We start from the raw sequence: 23615 nt of genomic DNA on the forward strand, positions 1-23615 counted from the left end.
AGATCATGTTTAAAAGAGAGATTTGGAGCCATTCAAAGGGGTTAGACAAATCCAGATGAGCGGCTGATAGCGGCAGTCTGGGTTTGTTTTGTTGAATTTACCTTGAGGGGCAGGAGGTTAGGGCAGGAGCTCCTTTTGCTTTGTGGAATGTCTCACTGCCCACACCCAACACAAGTCTGAACCGCAGTCCCTATCAGTGGTGGCTAGTGCCCATTGGGACTGATGGAGTGGCTGTAGACATGCAAGGAGGCTGAGATTTCTGCCCTGCCATGCCTTTCCTCCTTTCTGCTTCAGTTCTGGTTCCACTAAAACCTATGTTGCTCATTTGGCTATCCACTATGGCCGGAACTAATGCAGTAAGTACTGGGCTGCATCCAACGAATTTTTACTGGGAGCAAGCCCACTGAAATTAACGAAAGTCAGATATGCCCATTGATTTCAATGGCTCTACTATGAGTAGGACTAGCATTGGATACAACCCCATTAAATTAAATACTTAATTAACTTCAATGGGAGGGAAACACAGAAAGTGACAAAACGGTTTATGTTACATATACGAAGAAGAAAACAATGATAGCAAACACAGCTCGTTTTTGCTTGCGTGATTTCCATTCCTGACCTTGGGGCAAACCTGCCGATTGTGGCAATTAACCCTCACATTTCTGTTTCCGACGGAATTCTCCATCTTCTTCTCTAGGCGGAAGGCAAGGAAACCGACAGTAGGTGGAGACATAGCCAACTCATTTGCATTTTGTCCCCATCTGAGACTAAGGGGGAGTGCTGCAACCTGGACTGGTTATGAGTAAAAATGCAGGCAATTCTCACAGTGGCCAACCAGATGTCTATGGAAAACCTGCACTTTTCCTGATTGTGATTCCCAGCAACTGGTATTCAGAGGCATACTGCCTCTGACAGCTGAAGCATTTATTATTATTATTATTATTATTATTATTATTATTATTATTATTATTACATTTATATACAATTTACAGAGCCATTGTGGCAAGTAGCCATGGCAAGCCTCCTCCTCTAGACAGGCGTTTGATCTGATCAAGCAGGGCTAACTCAAAATTAGGCAAAATTTCAACTCTTTTCCCACTAAAACTTAAGCTACAAGGCAGCCTTCAAGCCCAGTAAAGACACTGCAACATATGTTGAAGATGTTCTAATTGATGATGATAACGCCACGATAACCTTCCCTTTTCACAAAATATGAGCAATCCATAAAAACAGGCAACAGATGGCTTATTGCTGTTGCGGTTTTTAAAAGAAAAATGCTGGGGGGGGGGAGGGGGGAGGAGAAGCACCTTCCACTGAAAGCCATAGAGTTAACTTCAGATTTGACAGCGAGGATCAGCCAAAATAGAACTAGGCCATGTTGATATTGTAAGCAGAATAACATTTCCTGTCTAGAGAACTGTTCCAGATTTGGAGCTGCGCCCAGGATTAAGAGGATCCAAGGAAATGCTTCGTGGCTATGATTTTTCTTTATCTTTCCTTACGTGCGCATATGTGTTTTAAGGCTCTGTCCCTGTAGGAGTTTACACGGTCACACAGCGGGGGTTCAAGAGGCGGTTGCAGCAACTCTCGCTGCTGAGTAAACACAAATCTACTTCCCACTGCGCTGCTTTTTAGGGGCGGAGGAAGGGGGGTGCGGGGGTGCAGACAGTCCCGGGTGTCACCACTGAGGGGGGTGACAAAATCCCAGGTGGCACTCACCACAGGGCCTGCAGCGCACCTGAGCCACGCATCTCTCCTGGGAGAGACACGGTGGCTTGGGCGCGGCAGGCTCCGTGCTGCCCAAATGGCAGGAGGCTGGCAGACTCCAGAGGCCCCGCAGTGTGCCTCGCCCTTATGGGCGGCTCGTCCTGCCCCTGGGCACGCCACCCCAGGTTCCCGAGCGGCTTCCTCCACCGCTGCCTCTTTCCCCCAGTATTGGGGGAAACCGAACATGCAGTGAAGAGGGAAGATTCATGACAGACAGAAGAAAGTAAGAACATAAGAAGGACCTGGTGGATCAGGCCAATGGCCCATCTAGTCCAGCATCCTTCTCTCACAGTGGCCACCTGTGGGAAACCAGCAAGCAAGATCCCGAGCGCCAGAGCACTCTCCCCTCCTGTGGTTTCCAGCAGAAGCTTGCCTGCGGAGGATAGCCATCGAAGCTAGCAGCCTTCTCTGGTTTTTGGTTTTTTTTAGTACAGTGGGTGGTGCTGTGGGTTAAACCACTGAGCCTAGGGCTTGCTGATCAGAAGGTCAGCGGTTCGAATCCCCATGACGGGGTGAGCTCCTGTTGTTCGCGCCTTGCTCCTGCCAACCTAGCAGTTTGAAAGTACGTCAAAGTTCAAGTAAATAAATCGGTACCGCTCCGGCGGGAAGGTAAAGGGTGTTTCCGTGCACTGCTCTGGTTCGCCAGAAGCGGCTTAGTCATGCTGGCCATGTGACCCGGAAGCTGTACGCCGGCTCCCTCAGCCAATAAAGCGAGATGAGCGCCGCAACCCCAGAGTCAGCCACGACTAGACCTAATGGTCAGGGGTCCCTTTACCTCTGGTTGAGAACGGGATCCGTTCTGGAGGCCGTTCGCAACATGAAAAGCCCGCAACCTGAAGTGCCGTATCTGCGCAGGTGAGTGGCACAATTTGGCTCTTGAGTACATGCGTGAGCAGCGAAACCCAGAAGTAACCCTTTCTGGTACTTCCGGGTCACCGCGGGACGCAACCTGAAAAAACGTATCATGAAGCAAACGTAACATGAGGTATGACTGTACTTCTTCACACAATACAATAGTTAAACCACCAGAATTTGATCCCGCGAAAGGTAGTGCCTTATAAAGGGGATCAGACAAACTCATGGAGGAGAAGGCTACCCATGGCTAGAAGCCATTATTATTATTATTATTATTATTATTACTATTATTATTATTATTATTATTATTATTATTATTATTATTATTATTTACTTTCCCTTACTGTCGGAGGCAGTAAACCTCTAGGTTCTAGTTGGCAGGAATCACAAAAGGGGAGAGTTCTCTTAGCCTCAGGTCCTGCTTGTTGGCTTTCCAGGGGCATCCGGTTGACCATTATCAGAAGAGGATGCTGAGAGTGGATGTAATGGGAGGATGGGCATTATTCCTAACTGTTTATTGCTAGGATTAGTGGGATGTTTGGGTGGGTGTGGGGGTGTGAGGAGAGCTGAGTGCAAAGGTCTGATCCAGCAGAGCTCTTCTTGTAATCTTTACAAGCCGGTGAGAACTTCCAGCTGCCTTTCCGAAGCGAAAAGACAGAAGGAAAATAAATACTGTTCCCATTGGTTCAGCAAGTTCTCCCTGTTCAGAAAAAGAAAAGAAGGGAAAACTCCACCCAGGAGTTTGAGATGTGGAAGGGGGCAGGAAACACCCCCCCCCCAAAAAAAAAAATCAGCTGTTTTTGTTATGCACTGCTTAGAAATATATTTCCCTCAGGATTTGGGACAATTTTCTGGTTGTAATCGAAATAAATTCCACTCGTTGTTTGGGGGGTGGATGGGAACGGTTTCTTCTCCTTCAGTTTCTCTATGATTGGTTTGTTTGTTTGTTTTTCAACTTTGCATGTGCAAATTTGAATTGTGCCTTCTGACTTATTCCCATAAGGCCAGCTGCTCCCATATGGCATCTGATTTCTCTCCCCCCCCCCCATTCCACCACTCGTGAACCCAACACACTGTGGTGCTCCATAAACTACCATCACCCAGCCCATTAAAAAAATATCATGCCATCTTCAGCTTCAATATTAAACAGCCAATAAATATTAAAGGCATGATAAATATTTTAAAATGTTAATAAGCATTGAGCTGTACCCTGCAGGTTTTCTTTAAAAAATGATTTCAAAACTCCACATATATTTCTCACTGTTTTGATTGGGATAGCTTTAAAAAGAGAACAAGATTGAAAGGTACCTACTTATTCTGGAGATGGAAAACATGGAATGGAGTGAAACTGAGAAGGATGTGGCTCTTTTGAGCTTTGGGCAACCATTTTCCACATTGACCTGTTTGTCATGGAACCCCTGTTGCAAAGGATTCTGGTACGTAAGTGACGTTGCACACCTGATTCACCCTTGAATCCTCCACAACAGGAGTTCCACGATGGTGTCATGACCCTGAAGTCCACAGGGTCACAGTGGGCTGAGGAGCTGGACCATGTTCCTGGCTCTGAGGTTGATGGTGGTGGACAAGAGCTCACTGAACCGGAGACACCGCACCAGGACTCCTAAAACCAGAGCAGGAACCAACACAGGTGGAGGGGGGAAAGCCATCTGAGAAGGAATCCCTATCCTTATTGGGACAGGAGGGGGGGTAGGAAGGTGAGCTTGAACCACCTCCCTTCCGAACTGAGGCCTACGTGAGGAGGTGTCACCTCAGATACCTTGTTCTTATGAGTGGGCAAACTGTTATGATGAGGTGGTCATTTCTCTCCCCCCCACCCCCCCGAAAATAAGTATCTTATATTCATGTGGTGGAGAAATCATTGTGAGGGTAACATCCATTTTCTCGCAAGAAAGATCCTTGCCTTTCTTAAGGGGGCTTATTTGTTGTTGTTGTTATTGCTGAAGAAGCAGCCATTTTCTTCAGAGCAAAGACCCTTATCTTTCACAAGGAGACAATAATTTGTTCAAGGGGCAGCCAATTTCTCTCAACCGAGTTCCTTGGGTTGTATCCAGTGCTAATCATACTTAGAGTAGACCCACTGAAATTAATACACATAACCAACTTCAGTCCATTCATTCCAATGGGTCTTCTATGAGTAATACATAGTTGGCATCAACCTCTTCTATAGATAAGATAAAGAAGCAGCCATTTTCTTCTCACAACAAAGTTCCTTATCTTTCACAAGGGGGCAAATGTTTTCCTGCAGCAAAATTGCCTCCTTTGATGCAGCAAAAAGTGCCTCCTTTGATGGAAGACCAATTTTGACTCCGTGCGTGTTGAAACTACCTACCTGCAGCCGGCGCATTGTGTCGAGTGAAGTTCACCACCACCACCTTCTTTTCCGGTTCCGGCTCCACAACAGAGACCTGGAAGATCCTGCGCTCATGAAGGCCACAGTAATGATGGTGGAGGTGGCAGGAATAGGTGCCTTCATCAGCCACTTCCAAACCGGATATCCTCAAGGAGAAGTCTCCCTGGGCAAAAGCCTTGTCAGTGATATTCATCTTTTGCCGGATAAACAAGGGACCATAAGAACGCCCCTCTCCAGAGGCGTACAGGTCAATGAGGCGATCGGCCTTGTCATGAGGCACCCCTGGTGGCTGCCAGTCCCAGTGGACCACCTGCTGGTCCTCTTCGTCGTGCCGCTCGGTCCAGATTTGGTTCCGGTTAATACAGGGGAGTAAGACGGCGCTTCCCTTCAGGGCCACGATCACAACTTTCTCCCCATCCCAAAACTTCTGCACTTCTTCGACTGTTGAAAGAACCGTGCAAAAGATACAGTGAGGGGGGGAAAGTATTTGATCCCTTGCTAAATTTGCCCGTTTGCCCTCTGATGAAGAAATGACCTGTCCGTAATTTTAATGGTAGGTTTATTGTAGCTGTTTGCCAAGCACTGGGAAGTTCAAAGCAACCTTTGCTGTGACAAGCCTATAAGCGCCAACTCTCCTCACCAACATGCTATGAAAAAAGACAGGCATGGAAATAGGTGTGTCTTCCAACAAAGACCCATATCTCCAAGAACTATGAGGCCATGGAGAAGCTCAGTTACCTTCCCTGACCTCTACTCAGTGACTTTAGCTTTTGGTCTTCGATGCTTGGTTCTGGAGTGCTTTATTCTATTTTGACTTGACTTTGTGTTGCCTAGACCAGGCATGAGGAACCGCTGACCCTCTAGATCAGGGTTTCCCAAACTTGGGTCTCCAGCTATCTTTTTTGGACTATGGTTCCCATCATCCCTGACCACTTGTACTGCTAGTTAGGGATGATGGGAGTTGTAGTTCAAAAACAGCTGGAGACTCAAGTTTGAGAAACCTTGCTCTAGATCAGTGTTTCTCAACCTTTGGGTCCCCAGATGTTGTTGGACTACAACTCCCATCATTCCTAGCCAGCATGACCAGTGGTCAGGGATGATGGGAGTTGTAGTCCAACAACATCTGGGGATGCACAGGTTGAGAACTGCTGCTCTAGATGATGCTGGCCTTTCATCATCCCTGACAAATTAACCATGCTGGCTGGGAGAGATGGGAGTTGGGAGCTTAACCATATCTGGATGGCTACAGGTTCCCCATCTCTGTTTTAATCCATCTTAATAAAAGCCAGAGCAACCACTCATACCGAGACATAGGAGGGAGTCTTCTTTCTGGAGAGTGATCCCAGCTCCCAAGAACCTTCCACCCAAGGATGGGGAATTTGTGATCCTCCAGATGTTGCTAGCCTACAACTCCCATCATCCCTGACCATTGCCCATGCTGGTTGGAGCTGATGGCAGCTAGAGTCCAAGAGCACTTGGGGTCTCCTGTTCCACATCCCTGGCCAAGGTTCAAGCCTGTGGTTGACTCTGCTGTGTGGAATTGCCTCCAAAGATGCTCAGAAAGCAAGACTTAAACTGGCTGGTGCAAGATGCTATGTATGACTCAAGGTACTTTCCAAAGCAGCTTTAGATGTGAGCGAGCAAAGCCATATTGCCAATTAAGAACACATCTGTTGCTCCTTATCTTCTCCTCCACAAAACCAGGAGAGGAGCCATATTCTGAGCTATTGCACAGATGAATGGCATGACGGTACAAACTGAATCAAGCTTTTCCCAGCATAGTGAATCACAAGAAAATCATGACCAAGTTGCAGCGTGTAGTGAGGAGAAGGTGTCAAACTTGGACCGGGAAGAGCAGAGTTCAAATCTCCCACCCATCTGAGCCATCTGTCAGCCTAGCCTCATTCTGAGTGCCCTTTTTCTGAACCTTTTCTAACACTAACATGTGCTTTCTGAGGTGAGGCTTACTAAGAACTATACTGGGCACAAGCCCATACAGTCTTTTTGAAAAGTCCCAAATCTCCCTGCCCCTAAATCAGCCTTCCCGAACCTGATGTTACCACCCGACTCCAAATGTTTTGGACTCCATCATCCTTGATGAACTTTCTGGCTGCAGCTGCTGGGAGTCGTAGTCTGACACAAATTGGAAGACGCCAGATAGGGAAAAGCGATCCTCCTGGTTTCAAAGGGCTTGCTAGTTCACACAGAGAGGGAGAAGCCTGGAATTATCCTAGGCCTCATTTTCGGCACAGTACAGCTGATGCTCCTCTAAGCCTTCTGATGCAGCCTTGTGACAGGAAATGCTCCGATGCCCACAAACATCTTAATTACAACTCCCTGGCCATCCATTTGCTCTGTACATGTGGCTGCCTCAAACAAGACTTGTGCGACTTTACAAAAGAGGAACATGATGGGGAGCAAAAACACTAGGCACAAAGACACACACACCCTCCCGCTTTCATCTTGCCGCACATCTTTTACAACAACATCATTTACCTTCTTCGGTTACATCCAGTTGTATCTTCACAATTTCGTACAGGTGACAGTAATGGTGGTGGAGGTTACAAGAGTAGATGCCTTGGTCGCTCCTGGAGATGTCTTGATTGAAATGCAGTAAGGAGAGAGGGAGAGAGAGAACCATAGCTGTCAACCTTCCCTTTTTGGGGGGGAAATTCCCTTATTCCAGCGCCGTTTCCCGCTGCTTCCCGCTGCTATCCCGGATTGTTAGATATCCCATAGACTGTCCCCGGGACAGGTGAGGCTGCTGATCCCTTATTTTCAAGGCTGCTGATCCCTTATTTTCAAATCTGGAAGTTGACAGCTATGGAGAGAACTTTGGCATCCAGGTAACAAAACCATGGGGTTGCAGCCAATGCTAGTCTTGCTCAGAGTTGACCCATCCAAGTTAATGGGCAAGACTAACTTCAGTTCCTTAATTTGCACAGGTCCACTATAAGCCAAACTTAGTTGGAAGGGACCCTGATGGTCATCTAGATCAACCCTCTGCTCGGTGCAGAAGTATTGCAGCTGCAGCAATCTTGACACATACCTGCCCAACTTCTAGTAAAATATATCCACCACCTCCCAAAGTTGGTCACATCCCTTCCCCCAAAGCATCCCGAGAACTGTAGCTTACCCCTCGGGCACTGCGCTACAGTTCTCTACAGCCTAATGAAATAAACCAACAATCAGTATCTCCTGTTTAAGGATCAGTGGTAGATGATGAAGGGCAGGGGAAGGAGCTATTTCCCTGAGCTTCATCATGTCACTTTCCAACTGGGAAAATTCACCACAAGGTGATCATTTCCACTGCACCTGGAGTAGAATCATAGGATTGAAGGGGCCCTCGTGTGGTGAGAGCTGGTATTTAGCAAGCCAAACTTCAAGCTCGCTCAGGATATTAAAGACCCCAGTTCTGGGATACTCCATTCTGTTCCCCCCTGGTTTCCCCTTACACTCAGACAAAACACACACACTGATGGCTGGTGCTCATGGGGACTGGTGGAGCTGCAGACAAGGAGACCAACAGTAGGTGGAGCTAGAGCCAATGACAAGCAGAATCACCCCTTGAGGGGATGTGAGGAAGGAAGGTGGGGCTGTCAGGGTAGACTGGGACTGGACCAGTCTCCAATGTACACAGCTATGCGCTCCCCCAGAACAGAATTGCAGCATTCTGTGGCCACAGAGCATGCTCAGCTCCTACTGGGCCGCTTTAGGCCCTGTTGCCAGTACTAACTAATCAGATCTTTACAAGATGGGCTACTCATTAATGCATTATATTTACACCCCTGCTTTGGCCCAAACTGGCAAACGAAAACAAAAAAAGAAAATTAATACGTTTTAAATCATGAAAGGTCCTGCTTTATGATTTCTACTGATTCAGTGTTTACTTCTCTTGGGTTTTTAAAAATGCTGCTTTTGTTTATTTTTAAAATATTTATTCTCTTTGTTAACTTCTGGTTTTTTTGTGGGGGTGGGGAGTGCTGTAAAAGAAAAAGAAGGATTGATTTGGAACATAGGAAGCTGCCTCATAATTGAGTCAGACCATTGGGTCCATTGAATTAGGTCAGCATTGAAGGCACTGGCTGGCAGCCCTACTGAGAGATGCCAAGAATGGAACCTGATACCTTCTGCATGCAAAGCAGATGCTCTGCTACTGAGCTATGGCTCTTCCTGTCTGCTCATTTCACACCCAGGCGAAGTGTGTGTGTGTGTGTGTGTGTGTGTGTGTGTGTGTGTGTGTGACCATTTTGGGTCCCGGTACCTTTGACTACCAGCGAGAAGTTTCCATCCACAAATGCATTTTCCGGCATGAAAATCCGCCCTTGGTTGTAGCCGCTGTAGACTCGCTGATCCCCAGCCGAATACATGTCGCACAGTCGCTCGGCGTTGTAGTCTCCATACTGGTTCCTGTACAGATCCCAGTGGACCACACGCTGGCGGTCGTTCAGGCGGTCCTGGGTCCACACCATCCTGTAGCTCTTGCAGGAGAGGACCGTTCGAGTGCCCGCCTTGGCAGTGATGTTCTGCACAGACACTACTACGCTCTCGAGATTGGAAGCATCCACTGGGGCTGTCATATGGGAGAGAGAGGGGGCAAGAAAAAGAAGCCACGTGGGGAGATGCACCCACAATCGGAAGCCTGTCTTTCTCTGCCCACCAGGAGGCCAACCTAAGAAGAGCCCCACTGGATCAGGCCAAAGGCCCATCTAGTCCAGCATCCTGTTCTCACAGTGGCCAATCAGATGCCCCGACAGGAAGCCCAAAAGCAGGAGCTGCTCTCCCCATATGTGATTCCTGGCTATTGGATGTACACAGAAGCTTACTGCCTCCAACAGTGCAGCTACAACAATAGCTGTGATGGCTAACAGCCTAACCACTGGCAACCCTAGCCTAGTGCAGATCATATCTCTTTACAGCTGATACAACTCTCGTACTGTAGCAGCTCAACCCCATACATGCCTTATTTCTGAGAAGTCCCATTTGGTTCAATGGGGCTTTCTCCCAGGTAAGTGTACATGGGGTGTCAGTCCAGCTCTGAGAGCCAGTGTGCTGTAGTGGTTAGAAGTGCTGGATCAGGACCTGGGAGGTAAAGGTAAAGGGACCCCTGACCATTAGGTCCAGTCGTGACCGACTCTGGGGTTGCGGCGCTCATCTCGCTTTACAGGCCGAGGGAGCCAGCGTACAGCTTCCGGGTCATGTGGCCAGCATGACTAAGCCGCTTCTGGTGAACCAGAGCAGCGCACGGAAACGCCGTTTACCTTCCTGTCAGAGTGGTACCTATTTATCTACTTGCACTTCGACATGCTTTCGAACTGCTAGGTTGGCAGGAGCAGGGACTGAGCAACGGGAGCTCACCCCATCGCAGGGATTCGAACCACCGACCTTCTGATCGGCAAGTCCTAGGCTCTGTGGTTTAACCCACAGAGCCACCTGCGTCCCCAGGACCTGGGAGACCAGGGTACAAATCCCCACTTGGCCATGAAGCTAACTGAGTGATTTTGAACTAGGCATACTCTCTTAGCCTAACTTCCCCCACAAGGATGTTGTTGTTGTTGTTGTTGTTGTTGCTGAAGGCTAAAATGGGGAAAGAGGGAGATGCCACCTTTGGCTCCTTATGGGAAAATGCAGGTTATAAATGTAAAATAAATAACCACTATAACAATTTATAAGGATTTTTAAGGTCAAGGAGACAGATCCCCCCCACCCCCAATCCACGCCCACCCCATAACCACCAGGCCCACAAATTAATAAGGTTTGTGTGGCATTCAACATGGTTTGATTGCAGTAATTATTAGTATTACTGTTATTTAGATCTGTTGGCTGCTTGTTACCAAAAGGTTGCCAAGTGACTTACAAGAAGTTTAAAAACATAAATGCATTATTACACCATTAACATAATTCATACAAAGCAGCTGAAGTTCATATGAAATATCTGTATTTACCTGAATAGGGATGGACAACAGACTCTGAAAGGAGAAAGAAAAAGAAAATATTAGTGACACAATAGGTGGATCTGCATTGATTAGTTGTGTTTCTTCTCAGGGATTTGACTTGGCAAGCCAGGATGCAGCCTCAAAAGGATTCAGGGACACAGATCCCCACCAAGCGGATGCACCAACTCTGTAGCCGTCAGACATGTCATCCCCAAAACTACCAGGCCTCCAACAGGACATGGGAATCCTGTAACACTAACCCGCTTGCTGATAACCTTCTGTCAAGACGCCAACCCTAGAGAGCCAGCCAGCTTGGTTTCTGTTTCGCCCTGCCATTTTGGATTTGAAGAAGAAGAGTTTGGATTGGATATCCCGCTTTATCACTACCCAAAGGAGTCTCAAAGCGGCTAACATTCTCCTTTCCCTTCTTCCCCCACAACAAACACTCTGTGAGGTGAGTGGGGCTGAGAGACTTCAGAGAAGTGTGACTAGCCCAAGGTCACCCAGCAGCTGCATGTGGAGGAGCGGAGACGCGAACCCGGTTCCCCAGATTACGAATCTACTGCTCTTAACCACTACACCACACTGGCTTTTGTGTACTACTTGGTATCTAACATGTTTTTAACTTACTGCCATTCATTGCTTGCGAATGACATTATCTGTTATTACGGATTATGTTAAGAGTCCTTGGATGTTTTTTTCATGGAAAGGCAAGTTGTAGAAACTGTGGCCTTCTTCCAGACATTGCTCCCATCACCCTTGGGCATTGGCCATGCCATTTGCAGATGATGAGGGTTGGGAGTCCAACGACATCAGGAGGGCTACACGTTCCCCACCCATGATCAATAAAGAGACTAGCTGCTACCTCGTTGCAAGTTTTTCTGCAGGTCTATTTGCTGTTCAAGTAATATTATCAGAGGTAGGCCCATAGCTCAGGGGTAGAGCATCTGCTTTGCATGCAGAGGGTCCCAGTTTCAATCCCAGGCATCTCCAGGTAGGGCTGGGAGAGGCTCCCTGCCTGAAACCCTGGAAAGCTGCTGCCAGTCAGTGTAGACAATACTGAGCCAAGTGGACTATTGGTCTGACTCTGCATAAGGCAACTTTGTCACACTTCTTTCCAGGGCACAAGGCAGGTCTGTCTGAAACCCTGGAGAATAGCTGCCAGCCAGTGTAGAAAATACTGAGCTAGATGGACCAGTGGTCTGACGCTGCATAAGGCAGCTTTCTACAGTCCTACATTCCTATTTCATTTCTTTCTTGTGGCACATTAGCAGCTCCCTCTTGCTGCACATTGTTTTGGGAATTGCTGCGCTAAGGCCTGGCCTTCCACGTTTCCCAGTGTTTTCCTCACGGGTGAATCTCCTCCCACGGCGGACATTTTGGAAAAGGAAAAGCCAACTGTATAAGCAAAGAGCTCTTACTCCCCTCTCTGCCCTTGGAAAGTCCAGGCGTTTTGGGGGTTGGTTGTTGTTTTTTTAACAGTGCCGGCAGCAGATATGTTCCCATCCCAAATTACTGCTCCATGGAGGAGGTCAGATTGCAGCCTTGGTTTTCGCTGGAACTGGTGCCAAGAAGCAATGAGGATGGAATGCAGATGGGAATAATCACACATGGAGGGTTTTCAAGGCCTTCCTTCCTTAAGGAACTTGCTACAACACAGTTTTTCTGGTGATGCTTGGACCTCCCTACTCTCCACCCCCCAAAAAACACAAGCAAACGCATGCACACACACCCCTCTGCGAGACAAATAAAATACAAGACAAAAAAAGCAGGCAGTGCTCTCCCCCAAGAAACAGACAAGTCGCTCCCACAGCAAAAGAGCCCCCCAAACTAATTCTTAATTATATAATGGGGGGGATCAAGGGATGTTCGAAGGTGCCAATGTGGGGGTCTTGAGGGCTTCGTGTCGCCCATGGGCACCACACTGGAAATACTGGGGTGCTGTTACCCATATCCCACCCCCCACTCCTGAGGGGCTAAAAGCAGTGGTCCATCTGGGCAGATGGGGCAGTGCCCCACCAGCTTTGACCTTCCTGCTTTCTTTCTTATAAATGGATGGCCCTGCCTGTCAACTTCCTCCTCCTTAGCTGCCCTTGCAGAACTGAACAGGGAGGAAGAAGGGGCATAGCTGGTAGCAGTTGGCTCTGCCAACTATTGGGGTGCCCTACATTCTGCCCCACCACTCCCAGTGGGTGCCAGCCACCACTGGGTAAAAGCAGCCAGAGGGGGTACCAGGGGGTAGCTTTTAGTGGGGGGAAAGATGGCCTCATCCCTTCCTCTTTGGCCTCATCCCTTCCTCTTTGGCCTCATCCCTTCCTCTTTGGCCTCATCCCTTCCACAAGCTCAACTTTGGAATTGCCTAATTTGTTACCTTGCATATTTGCACCTCATTTCATGCCTTTTGCACACACAATTTATCCCTGTCACATTCCCAATTTGCACGCACGGATCTTCTTGAATCACCGTCGCTCACACTGCTTGCAGAATGGGCACTAGTGCCATATTATTTACTATCCGAACTTACTAGTCACTTGCCACACTCACAAAAGGTCTCCAAGGGACTTATAAAAACATTTTAAGAGTGTAAATAAAAATAATCTGTTATAATAAAAAAAATGCAACCGTTCTTTTTCTTTTTTTAAAAGAAATCTATAGCACGAAGAAGCTTAAGCTGCAACAAAATCATCATAACCAACAAACATCCTTCTAGTCCATCAAACGCCTGGAAAAAAAGAGGTCAGTTTTTCCGTACGTTTTATCCTGCGCGAAAAGCTAATGTTAATATAGTGTGCACTATGTAGTTCGGCATTGCCAGATTTACAAGCAAAGGCAAACTCTTATGTGCTCTTTGTTTCAGGTGTTGAGTGGATAGCTGAGCAGACAGCACAGGCATCAATGGGGAGAATCAGCTGTTTCCTTCCCTCTGAGGAACTATAATCCTCAGGTTCCCAGCTTTCATTAAAAAGAGAGAAAGCAACTTTCTTCCCATTTTTGTGTGAGAAACTAACTTGCTCCCCTCTTCATTCTTTGATTTTTAATTAATTAATTAATTGAATTGAATTTGTACATCACCCCTCATCTGTAGATCTCAGTATACAGTGGTACCTCTGCTTACATACTTAATTCTTTCCGGAGGTCCGTTCTTAACCTGAAACTGTTCTTAACCTGAAGCACCACTTTAGCTAATGGGGCCTCCTGCTGCTGCTGCGCCGCGGGAGCATGGTTTCTGTTCTCATCCTGAAGCAAAGTTCTTAACCCGAGGTACTATTTCTGGGTTAGTGGAGTCTGTAACCTGAAGCGTCTGTAACCTGAAGCGTCTGTAACCCGAGGTACCACTGTACTTTTTCACTTTGTCCTACTCCTGGAAGGGGTGTTGAATGTGCTGCGAACTGTAGCTCTGTGTGGTCATCACCTTTTGCGAACTATAGTTTCCAGGATTCTTTTGGGGGAAGGGAAAGCAGCGACTGTTAATGTGGTATAACAGGGAAGTTGTTGGCCGGCCAGATGCTGCTGAACTACAACTCCCATCAGCTGCAGCAAGCATGGCCGATGGCCGGAGGGATGATGGGAGTCATAGTCCAGCAACCTCTGGTGGGCCAAAGGTTCCCCACACTTGTGATATAAGCAGGGGCCGCGTGGCCCGTTTCGCTGCTTGAGATGAAACAGGAAGTGCTACCCTGCCACTACCACCCACCTGCTCCTGCCACTGCTGCATGCCCTGCCACTGCTGCTGCTGAAATTGCGTTGCAAGTCCCCTCCCCCATGTGAAATGAAGACACTGGACACGTTATTTAAGGTTAATGGGCATAAAAAGGCCGCAACTTTATTGATTACAGAATTGAAAGGTATTGGCCTTAGGCATTGGCTCCTATCGACTACCCAGCATGGAGACCGGGAAGGGTTATCCACAAGCCGTGGGAGTCCTGTTGAAGTACGCCAACTAGGATCCCACGCGTGTCACCGCTCGGGGGCGTGCCAGAGGCCCTTACCTCCCTAGGTTTCGGACAAGGCAACGCCCCCCGGAGTCCTCTACCGGACTACCCTTTTCCTTGGGGGAAGGTGATGGCGCTTCCTTCCCCCCCATTCATTTGCATAACAATTAACCCCTGCCAATGCCTAACCGCCAATACCGCGGAAGTTGCTACGAGGTAGGCGAAAAAACCAAAAGGCTAAAAGTGCGCCAAGTTGGAAAAATTCCTACCAGGCCCCATGCGGCGACCAACCGGAGTCCGTAGTAAGGTCATAGCTAGCTAAGCCTAAGGGAGGGTGGGATGGGAAAACCGCTCAGCTGGAAAGGGGAAAGAGGGCGGTCCCCGGGCGTGCCTAGCCTTAAGTAGGCTAGGCCACGCCTCCCCAGCCCGCCGATTGGCAGGCCGCGTTGAAGACATGCCCAGGGATTCCCTGGATCTCGCGGGGGCAAACGGCCAGCCCCAGCGTGTGTGGGAGGGGGTAGCCCGCAATCCCCTCTCCTCCCGAGCTCGGAAATGGCTTTGGCGCCAATGGCGCTGTTGCTTTACCACTGCAGGAGGAGGCGGGGCACATGCAGAGGTGCTGCCTGGAGGGCTTCTGCTGCCTGAGGCAGTGACCTCACCCTGCCTAATGGCTGGGCCGTCTCTGGGTATAAGACAACTTTAAATGGATGGTATGGATGTGAACTGAGTCTCATCATCACTCCTTCAAAGTCATGACATGGTGCCTGCCTTTTTAGATACAGGAAGCGGCAAGGCCCTTCCACACCGCATGTGTGTGAAAACAAACATGCTGTTTCTATTTTTCAGGTTAATGCAACAAATGCCAACTCCCTCGCAGATCCCATAGATCCAATATCTTACAAATCGTTATATATATAAAAATTGGCCATGCTTCCAAAAAGCAGGAAACTCACCAGATGTGCCTTTTCATTGGAACTGCACAATCCTTGAGCCATGAATAGCATTTAACCCTGCTTCTGGGCTGTTTTATTGTGCCAGGCTTACCTACTAGCACGATAAAAGACCACCCAAGTCCTAGATCTCCTGCAGGGCTGTGACATGCCTGCCGTGCTATAACTAGCTGCCTGCAGTTTTCAACAACTGAATCTGCTTTACTGCGTTAGGCTACAAGCACAGGGAAAGGGAGAAGCTGCAACAGTTCCCGCTTCTGCCTGTCCTGCTGCCCTCGCTGAGCCTCTGAGCAAGCTATATCTGACAGCTTGAAGACACACCTACTCATTCCATCCTGAAAGAAAACCACTCATCAATACAGTGGTACCTCGGGTTACATACGCTTCAGGTTACATATGCTCTGCTAACCCAGAAATATTACCTTGGGTTACAAACTTTGCTTCAGGATGAGAACAGAAATCGGGCTCCGGCAGCGCAGCGGCAGCAGGAGGCCCCATTAGCTAAAGTGGTGCTTCGGGTTAAGAACAGTTTCAGGTTAAGAACAGACGTCCGGAACGAATTAAGTACTTAACCCGAGGTACCACTGTATGTGGTATGGCTTTTTGATGTCCGATTGAGCTTCTATCCAGGCAGAACCCAGGGCAGGTGATCAATTGTGTGTGTTTGTGGGGGTTAATCGTTTGTCACCTGCCCCCCAACTTTTCAGTGTACTTCTCCATCGCTTTCCCAACCCCCAAAAGTCTTCCTTTTAAAGTGGGTAGGTTGTGCTTGGGCAAAATAGGTCTTCAATCCACTTTAACTGCTGAAATCTGAATTTTCGCTGTGCACCTGAATTCTTCATGACAGCCTGGCAATCACCAGAATATTCAGATGTTTCAAGAAAGAGGCACGCAGGAAAGGAGACGCGCCCCCCCCCCGTACCGTTCCAGATTTTGTTGCACCTGGGCTCATTCATCCCAGCCCGAGGGCTTCCTTAGGCACTTGGCTGCCTTAGGCAAAGGAGGGAAGGAGCCTCACCCTCCCAGACCCAGCAAGCTCTTGTCAACTTTGATAGTATCTTTCCTGGGCTTTGCTACCCAAGTTCCAGGTAAGACCTGTCAGAAGACTGAAACTAGGTCATCTTGCATGCAGGGTGCACTGAACCTGGGATGGCCATGTGCCCCACTGTACAGGGGAGAGTCCTCTAAAGGAAGGGCACTCCTCAGTTTGAAGAAGACCTCTTTTTGAAGTCCACAAAATGCATGACTCTGTTTCCTTACTCTTTGCACTGTCCCCAGAACAGATGTGTGTGTTCATTCCTGGCACCCAGTGAAATGTGGGCATGTTGAAGGGGACATGTTCTATGCAGGAGAGGCTGAGACAGTGCAGGTTATCTGCAGGAGCTGATAGTCTAACCTCTATATCAGTTCTGTGCTAGCAAATTGGGTTGGGTGCTCAATGAATTGGTCATCGGGAAGAGCTTTCTCTCTCTGCTGGCAGGATCATGCAGAGAATCCAGACTGGATCAAGCCCATGCCCAGTGCACACTGAGTTGTATAGAGGATGCCAGTCCACCCATTCAGCTCTGCACCTTTCAGTGGCTCTCTATTTGCCAATTGCAGGAGGGAGAGTGGTTGCCTTAAATACTCTGCTTTGGGGGTCTTCCTAGAAAAATCTGGTTTATTTTCAGTATAAGCTGTGCTGGAGGTTGTTCTGGATCAAAAGGCAGGACTGAAAACAAAACAATCAACTTTTGCCAAACGTAACAGTTCTAGCAACTTCATACTAGCTTCACGAGTTGCAAAAAATTGACAGGCGCCCGGGGACGGAAGATGCCAGCAACTGTTCCACACAGCTCAGTAATATATAGGGATTGGTAAATATGCAAGTTTGGGGTTCTCCGTTTCTCATTTTCCCAGTCTTCACTTCTCTACAATTTCCACATCAGTTTGCAATTTAAGAAAAGGAAGAATCCTCATGAAAATGTACTATCTGCGCTTTCCGGAAACAACTGAAGATGTTTTTGTTCCGACAGGCTTTTCCTGCTGGATAAATGGATCTTTGCTACAAGTGTCCATTTGTTTGGGTTTTCAGTCTTGTTTTTCAATGTATTTGTTGCTTTTCTTTTAGAATGTTTTAAATTATATGTAAATCACCTTAAGATGGTGGTTTAGAAGGCGATTAATAAATCAGTGGTGATGATCATCCATCAGCATTTCCTGTGCAAATTTCTCCTAATACGCACATTTCTGAATGCAATTTTCCCTGATAAAGACATTTTTGCAAAGCAAGTTCCCCTGATATAATGCATTCTGTATGTGGTTTATACTGATATGCCTCTTAATGTACACTTAAGCCTGGTATATCCATTTTTGCACACATAAATTGGCTGGAGAACTGCATTGCAAGATCTTGAGAAGGATGAGTTTTGAAGAATGTCTGCGTTTTGTTTGTGTGTGTTGTTTTGGAAAGTGCTAATTAAGCAAATTCATCATTAAATGCAAATGGAATCAAATTTCTCCCTCGTCCCTAGTAATTTTCCACTAGGCTCTCCCTAGGCAAAGTCTCTTTGCTTTGGATGTATTTGCAAAACCTCATTTAAAAAAAAGGAAAACAGCAGCAGCACCACACTTTGCAGCAGAAAGAGAGGGAAAGGCTAAAGAGATTTTGGTATAAAAGAGTGTTATGTAAGACTGAAGAGTCCCCGGATTTCAAATCCCGAGTCAACTATCCGTCCCATTAAGGGATCTTGGGCCAGTAACTATTTCCATCTCCCAGAAGAATAAAGGAATGGAAAAGGCAGATGCTAAAAAATCTTTTCACAGACCAGTTTTGAGCAGACTGTAGCTATGTAAGCAAGCTTTTAGGTTATACAGAATACTTCACTGGCATGAGTAGGAACTCAGTTTAAGTCAAAACTTTGTATCCTTACACACTGACAAATATTTTCTTTCCTGAACTTTCTTTAGCAAACACTTCCCTAACCCACTCAAGCCTCACCATTTGTAGTATTATGAGAGTCTGCTCTGCATCAATCATTAGCTTCTGTTCCACCCCTGATCTGTGTGCCCACTATAGAGTATAAAAAGTTGCCCAGTTATTGTAAGCATTAAATGTGAGCTAGGAAACTCTCTGATAGAGGGAAACGCCATCAACAACAATGCCCTAAATGTTTTACCAGTGATAATTAGTGCTGCTCCCACAGTTAATCAACTGAACTATTAGTTGATTAATCTACAAATACAAATTGTAACTGCCTGCTTTTGACCCCCTCCTCTTTTGACTTGCCATGCTTTGTCTGATTTTAAACAATATGTAAAATTTGGCAAACCTCTAACATACAACATACTTTATAGATGGTTAGTTTTTACAGATGGGGAGTTGCGGCAGAAGGGGCGAAGAAAGAAAGAGAAAGACAGAGGTTCTTTTCCCCTGAGCCCAAGACAGAAAAAATGAGACACCTTTGCAGGCAGCTCTCTATGTACACCCCTTTGCTTCCCCAGGTGTTCTAAGGTCACTGCATTATTATTTTTTACTGATCCTGTTTCTTTGCTTTTAACAGCAACCTAACACAGAGAAGACCCAACAAAGGAAGCCTTTTCTTACCACTCAACGCTACAACAGGAAAGGCTGCATCTGCCTGATTTTTGCATTTCGGGCTGTGTTTAATGGCATAGCAGCTAAGCCAAAACAAAAGTATTTGTAAGTGAAATCCTACACAGTTTTCACCTCAGTGATACAGGATTGATTCTTCTGTCCATAGCAGATCCATAGTGTGTGCAGAAATTAAACCGGTGCAGCATCCCCAAGGATGCAGATGCAGCGGTGAGGTTTGACCTGTGGGATTTCTGCCTGCTGTGCTTCCTCCAAAATATTCCTAATACAAGCAGATAGGGCTGGCTTTTCTGCAAAAAACCCAACAACCCTGGCCTATATGGAATTTTTCCTAGCGGGCCACCTGAGCAAAACTATTATCTTTCAAAAGGAATTTGCTTTGAAACTTACCTTGCAGCAGCAACAGCAGCAGGCGCAGGAGGAATCTGGTTGCGTGCTCCATGTCTCCTGCTTGCTATCCCTTTCTTTCTTTCTTCCTCCTTCCCTGCCCAAAAGACAACCTCTTTCAGTTTGCTCTTCCCTGCTCTCCTTCCTTGCTTGAAAACATGATCTCATCAGTTTACAGCCCAGCGAACATGGGCATGCAGCAGTCCTGCCCCCACCTACAGGTTTTTCACTTCTTGGCTTCTTTCTCCATTCCCCCCTCCTCTCTTCTCCCCAACACTTCGCTGCTCAGCTTCAACTTCTACATAACACGCGGGCTCTCTGAACAACACTTCCCCCTGCAAGGAGCTCCCAAGCCCCTTTTGATGTTAACAGAGCGAGTTTTTGCTGGCCCCAGAGTTCCAAAAACAACCGCCCACCCCACCCACCTCCCTCCTGGGTATGGGATTAATTTTCTCGGGCATTTACAAAATCCAGCTGTTCTTTCCTCGCCTTGACATTCCGCCAGATGTCTGCCTGGGTTCTGTTCCTGTTTGCTTTTCTGTATTCCCCTCTCCTTGCCTTCTGCGGTTCTTTCCTTTCGCTATTACAAGATCGCTCGGAAAACACACACTTTTGCCGCCCTAACAAGGCCCTCTTGAAGCCAGGGTAGCCACCGCGGTGACCTTCAGATGTTTTGAACTACAACTCCCAGGAACACCATTTGGCACAGCCAACGGTCAGGGGCGCTGGAAGCTGTACAGTGGTACCTCGGGTTAAGAACCGGAGGTCCATTCTTAACCTGAAACTGTTCTTAACCTGAAGCACCACTTTAGCTAATGGGGCTTCCCGCTGCTGCGCCGCCACATGATTTTGTTCTCATCCTGAAGCAAAGTTCTTAACTCAAGGTACTATTTCTGGGTTAGCGGAGTCTGTAACCTGAAGCATCTGTAACCCAAGGTACCACTGTAGTCCAAAACATCTGGAGGGTGCCACATCTGCTATTCTGGCCCCAGGCATTTGTGAAATAACACTGCCCCTTCACTCTAATATTGTTTGACACACACACACACAACCGTCTTTTACAGCTGGCCAGACCCCTCCAGAGACCCAAGTTCCTTGTGATATGAGAGTGGTGGAGAGACTGAGGGTGGTTTTGTTAATACTGGTGTGTTTTGAAATGAACATTGATAGGGGGCAAGCGAGCGCCTATGTAATGGAATCCTGTACAGTGGTACCTCAGGTTAATTCGTTCCGGAGGTCCGTACTTAACCTGAAACTGTTCTTAACCTGAAGCACCACTTTAGCTAATGGGGCCTCCTGCTGCCGCCATGCCGCCAGAGCACGATTTCTGTTCTCATCCTGAAGCAAAGTTCTTAACCTGAAGCACTATTTCTGGGTTAGCGGAGTCTGTAACCTGAAGTGTATGTAACCTGAAGCGTATGTAACCCGAGGTACCACTGTATCTGCCAGGGACCTCCATTACAGCAGAATGACAGAGGGCCTGTCCACACCTCGGCTTAATGTGGCTTGTGAACCCGTTGTGTGTCCTTTAATTCCCCCTCGTCCATGTGGCATTTTCCTCCAGTTACTGCTATCCCACACTTTCCTCTTCCTAAATCCGCAGGTTCCATGTGCAGTTGACGTAGCTCTCCCATTTGGGTTTTCAAAGCATAGGCAATCTCTTGCTTTAAGGAGGAAAAACTGTGGGACAGTAGCAGTTGGAGGAAAACAAGGGGGAATCAAAGGGGTTCACGGTCCACATTAAGCTGAGGTACAGACGGGCCCAAATTGCATTGTGACAGCCTTAAAAGCAGTATCAGTTCCTGCTCCCCTGCTCTGCCTCAGAAGAGTAAACAGCATGCCTTCCCCTCCCTTGAAAAGCTTCTTCTCGGCCACCAGCTGCAAGCTCAGACTTCTGTCTCCTTGTTACGTTCCAGATGTCAAAACAGTTCTCTCACCAAGCCTGCACCATGTAAGCTGCTAGTAGCCACCAGCCATTAAAAGCAACAGCCTTCCGCATGGTTGTTAAACCACTCTCATTTCACATAAATTGCTTAGAAGGTGCATTTTGCTCCACAGCTTTCTTTCCAAGAGGGATAAAGACTTAGGACTCAGCTGGATTGGTAAAGAAAAAGCTTTTTATATGCATTGTATGTGCATTATAACACTGTGACACCAGATGGCGCTGTGGAGTTCCATTTTTCCCAATGCGATTCTCATACAAAGTTCACAACGCGTTTTCCTGAAACGCTTCTCTTGATATGTCTAGATCCAGCCTTATTCTTATTCTTTTAATGAAGGAGAAGGCTATCAATGGCTCTTTTTCTTCATGCAGGAGAAGGCTGGCAATGGCTACTAACCATGATAGCTATGCTTTATCTTCGGATAGAGGCAGCACGCATGTGAATATTGCAGAGAGAGTGCTCGTCTGCTCAGATTCTGCTTGTGGGTTTCTCAAAGGCACCTGGTTTGCCACTGTGAGAACAGGATGCTGGACCAGATTGAAGAAGAAGAAGAAGAAGAGTTTGGATTTGATACCCCGCCTTTCACTCCCTTTAAGGAGTCTCAAAGCGGCTAACATTCTCCTTTCCCTTCCTCCCCCACAACAAACACTCTGTGAGGTGAGTGGGGCTGAGAGACTTCAAGGAAGTGTGACTGGCCCAAGGTCACCCAGCAGCTGCATGTGGAGGAGCGGGGAAGCGAACCCGGTTACCCAGATTACGAGTCTACCGCTCTTAACCACTAGACCACACTGGCCTATCTAGCAACCAGGCTCTTCCTATATTCTTCTTTGTCTTGGATGTGAGTTGATTTTACGCGTGGGCTGTTGATGTTTTAAACTTTCTATATTTACAAGCTGCTTTTAAAAGAAAATTATTATTAGTAGTAGTAGTAGTAGTATTGATTCAATTGTTTTAACTGTTTTTTATACCTGTAACTAGGGACGCGGGTGGCACTGTGGGTTAAACCACAGAGCTTAGGACTTGCTGGTCAGAAGGTCAGCGGTTCAAATCCCCGCGACGGGGTGAGATCCCGTTGCTCGGTCCCTGCTCCTGCCAACCTAGCAGTTCAAAAGCCCATCAAAGTGCAAGTAGATAAATAGGTACCCCTCCGGCGGGAAGGTAAACGGCATTTCTGTGCGCTGCTCTGGTTCGCCAGAAGCGGCTTAGTCATGCTGGCCACATGACCCGGAAGCTGTACGCCAGCTCCCTTGGCCAGTAAAGCAAGATGTGCACTGCAACCCCAGAGTCGGCCATGACTGGACCTAATCGTCAGGGGTCCCTTTACCTTTTTATACCTGTAACTGCTTTATATATGTTATTATATTGAAAATCATGCTTCTTCATGTGCTGCAATTCATAAAAGGTACCAATTAGTTTTCGGGGGGGGTGTCGTTGATGCAATAGGTTCCTTAGAGTAGTGATAAAGCGGGATATCAAATCCAAACTCTTCTTCTTCTTCTAAGTGAAGCCATAAAACAGGGGTTGTAACCTAGGTCCATTAACTTCAATAGGCCTACTTTGAGTGTGATTTAGTAGGATGCAGCTCTAGGTTTCTACTGCACACGCCAGCTGGGTCTGAGCAACAACAGATGAAGGGGACATGTGGGAAGTTTGATTCTGTCTCCCAGCATCTGGTTCTCAAGAACTGGATCCAGGCCATAATGTTTTTTGGAGTGGGGAAGAGGAGAGGAACTGTATCTGCAAACTCTTGGCCATGTTGCATACTCTCCTGTTCAGGGAAGTTCTTGTTTTTTAAAAAAAGATTTGCTAATCTAGTGTAAACGATTCCATGTGAAAGGGTCCCTTCTCCAGGAGCAAGCGTTTCTCTACTAACTCTTTG

The 23615-nt window shown here is 47.3% G+C and overlaps 2 protein-coding genes across 2 annotated transcripts in view; both read right to left on the bottom strand.

Moving 5' to 3' along the window:
• MXRA8 (matrix remodeling associated 8) overlaps positions 1-20328 on the bottom strand; it is a 29773-nt gene extending 9445 nt beyond the window's left edge. The window contains exons 1-5 of the mRNA XM_083513133.1: positions 19797-20328; positions 10939-10962; positions 9258-9566; positions 7490-7591; positions 4973-5434 (exon numbers count right to left, since the gene is read on the bottom strand). Coding sequence (XP_083369259.1) covers positions 4973-5434; positions 7490-7591; positions 9258-9566; positions 10939-10962; positions 19797-19848 — 949 coding nt within the window. The 5' untranslated portion in view covers positions 19849-20328. The remainder of the gene's footprint in view (positions 1-4972; positions 5435-7489; positions 7592-9257; positions 9567-10938; positions 10963-19796) is intronic.
• Positions 1-23615, bottom strand: part of LOC310711391 (C-signal-like) — a 129030-nt gene that overhangs the window by 68971 nt on the left and 36444 nt on the right. The gene's annotated exons all lie outside the window — the stretch shown is intronic.

Source organism: Podarcis liolepis (assembly GCF_965112155.1).
Source record: "Podarcis liolepis genome assembly, chromosome: 7".
NCBI lineage: Eukaryota > Metazoa > Chordata > Lepidosauria > Squamata > Lacertidae > Podarcis > Podarcis liolepis.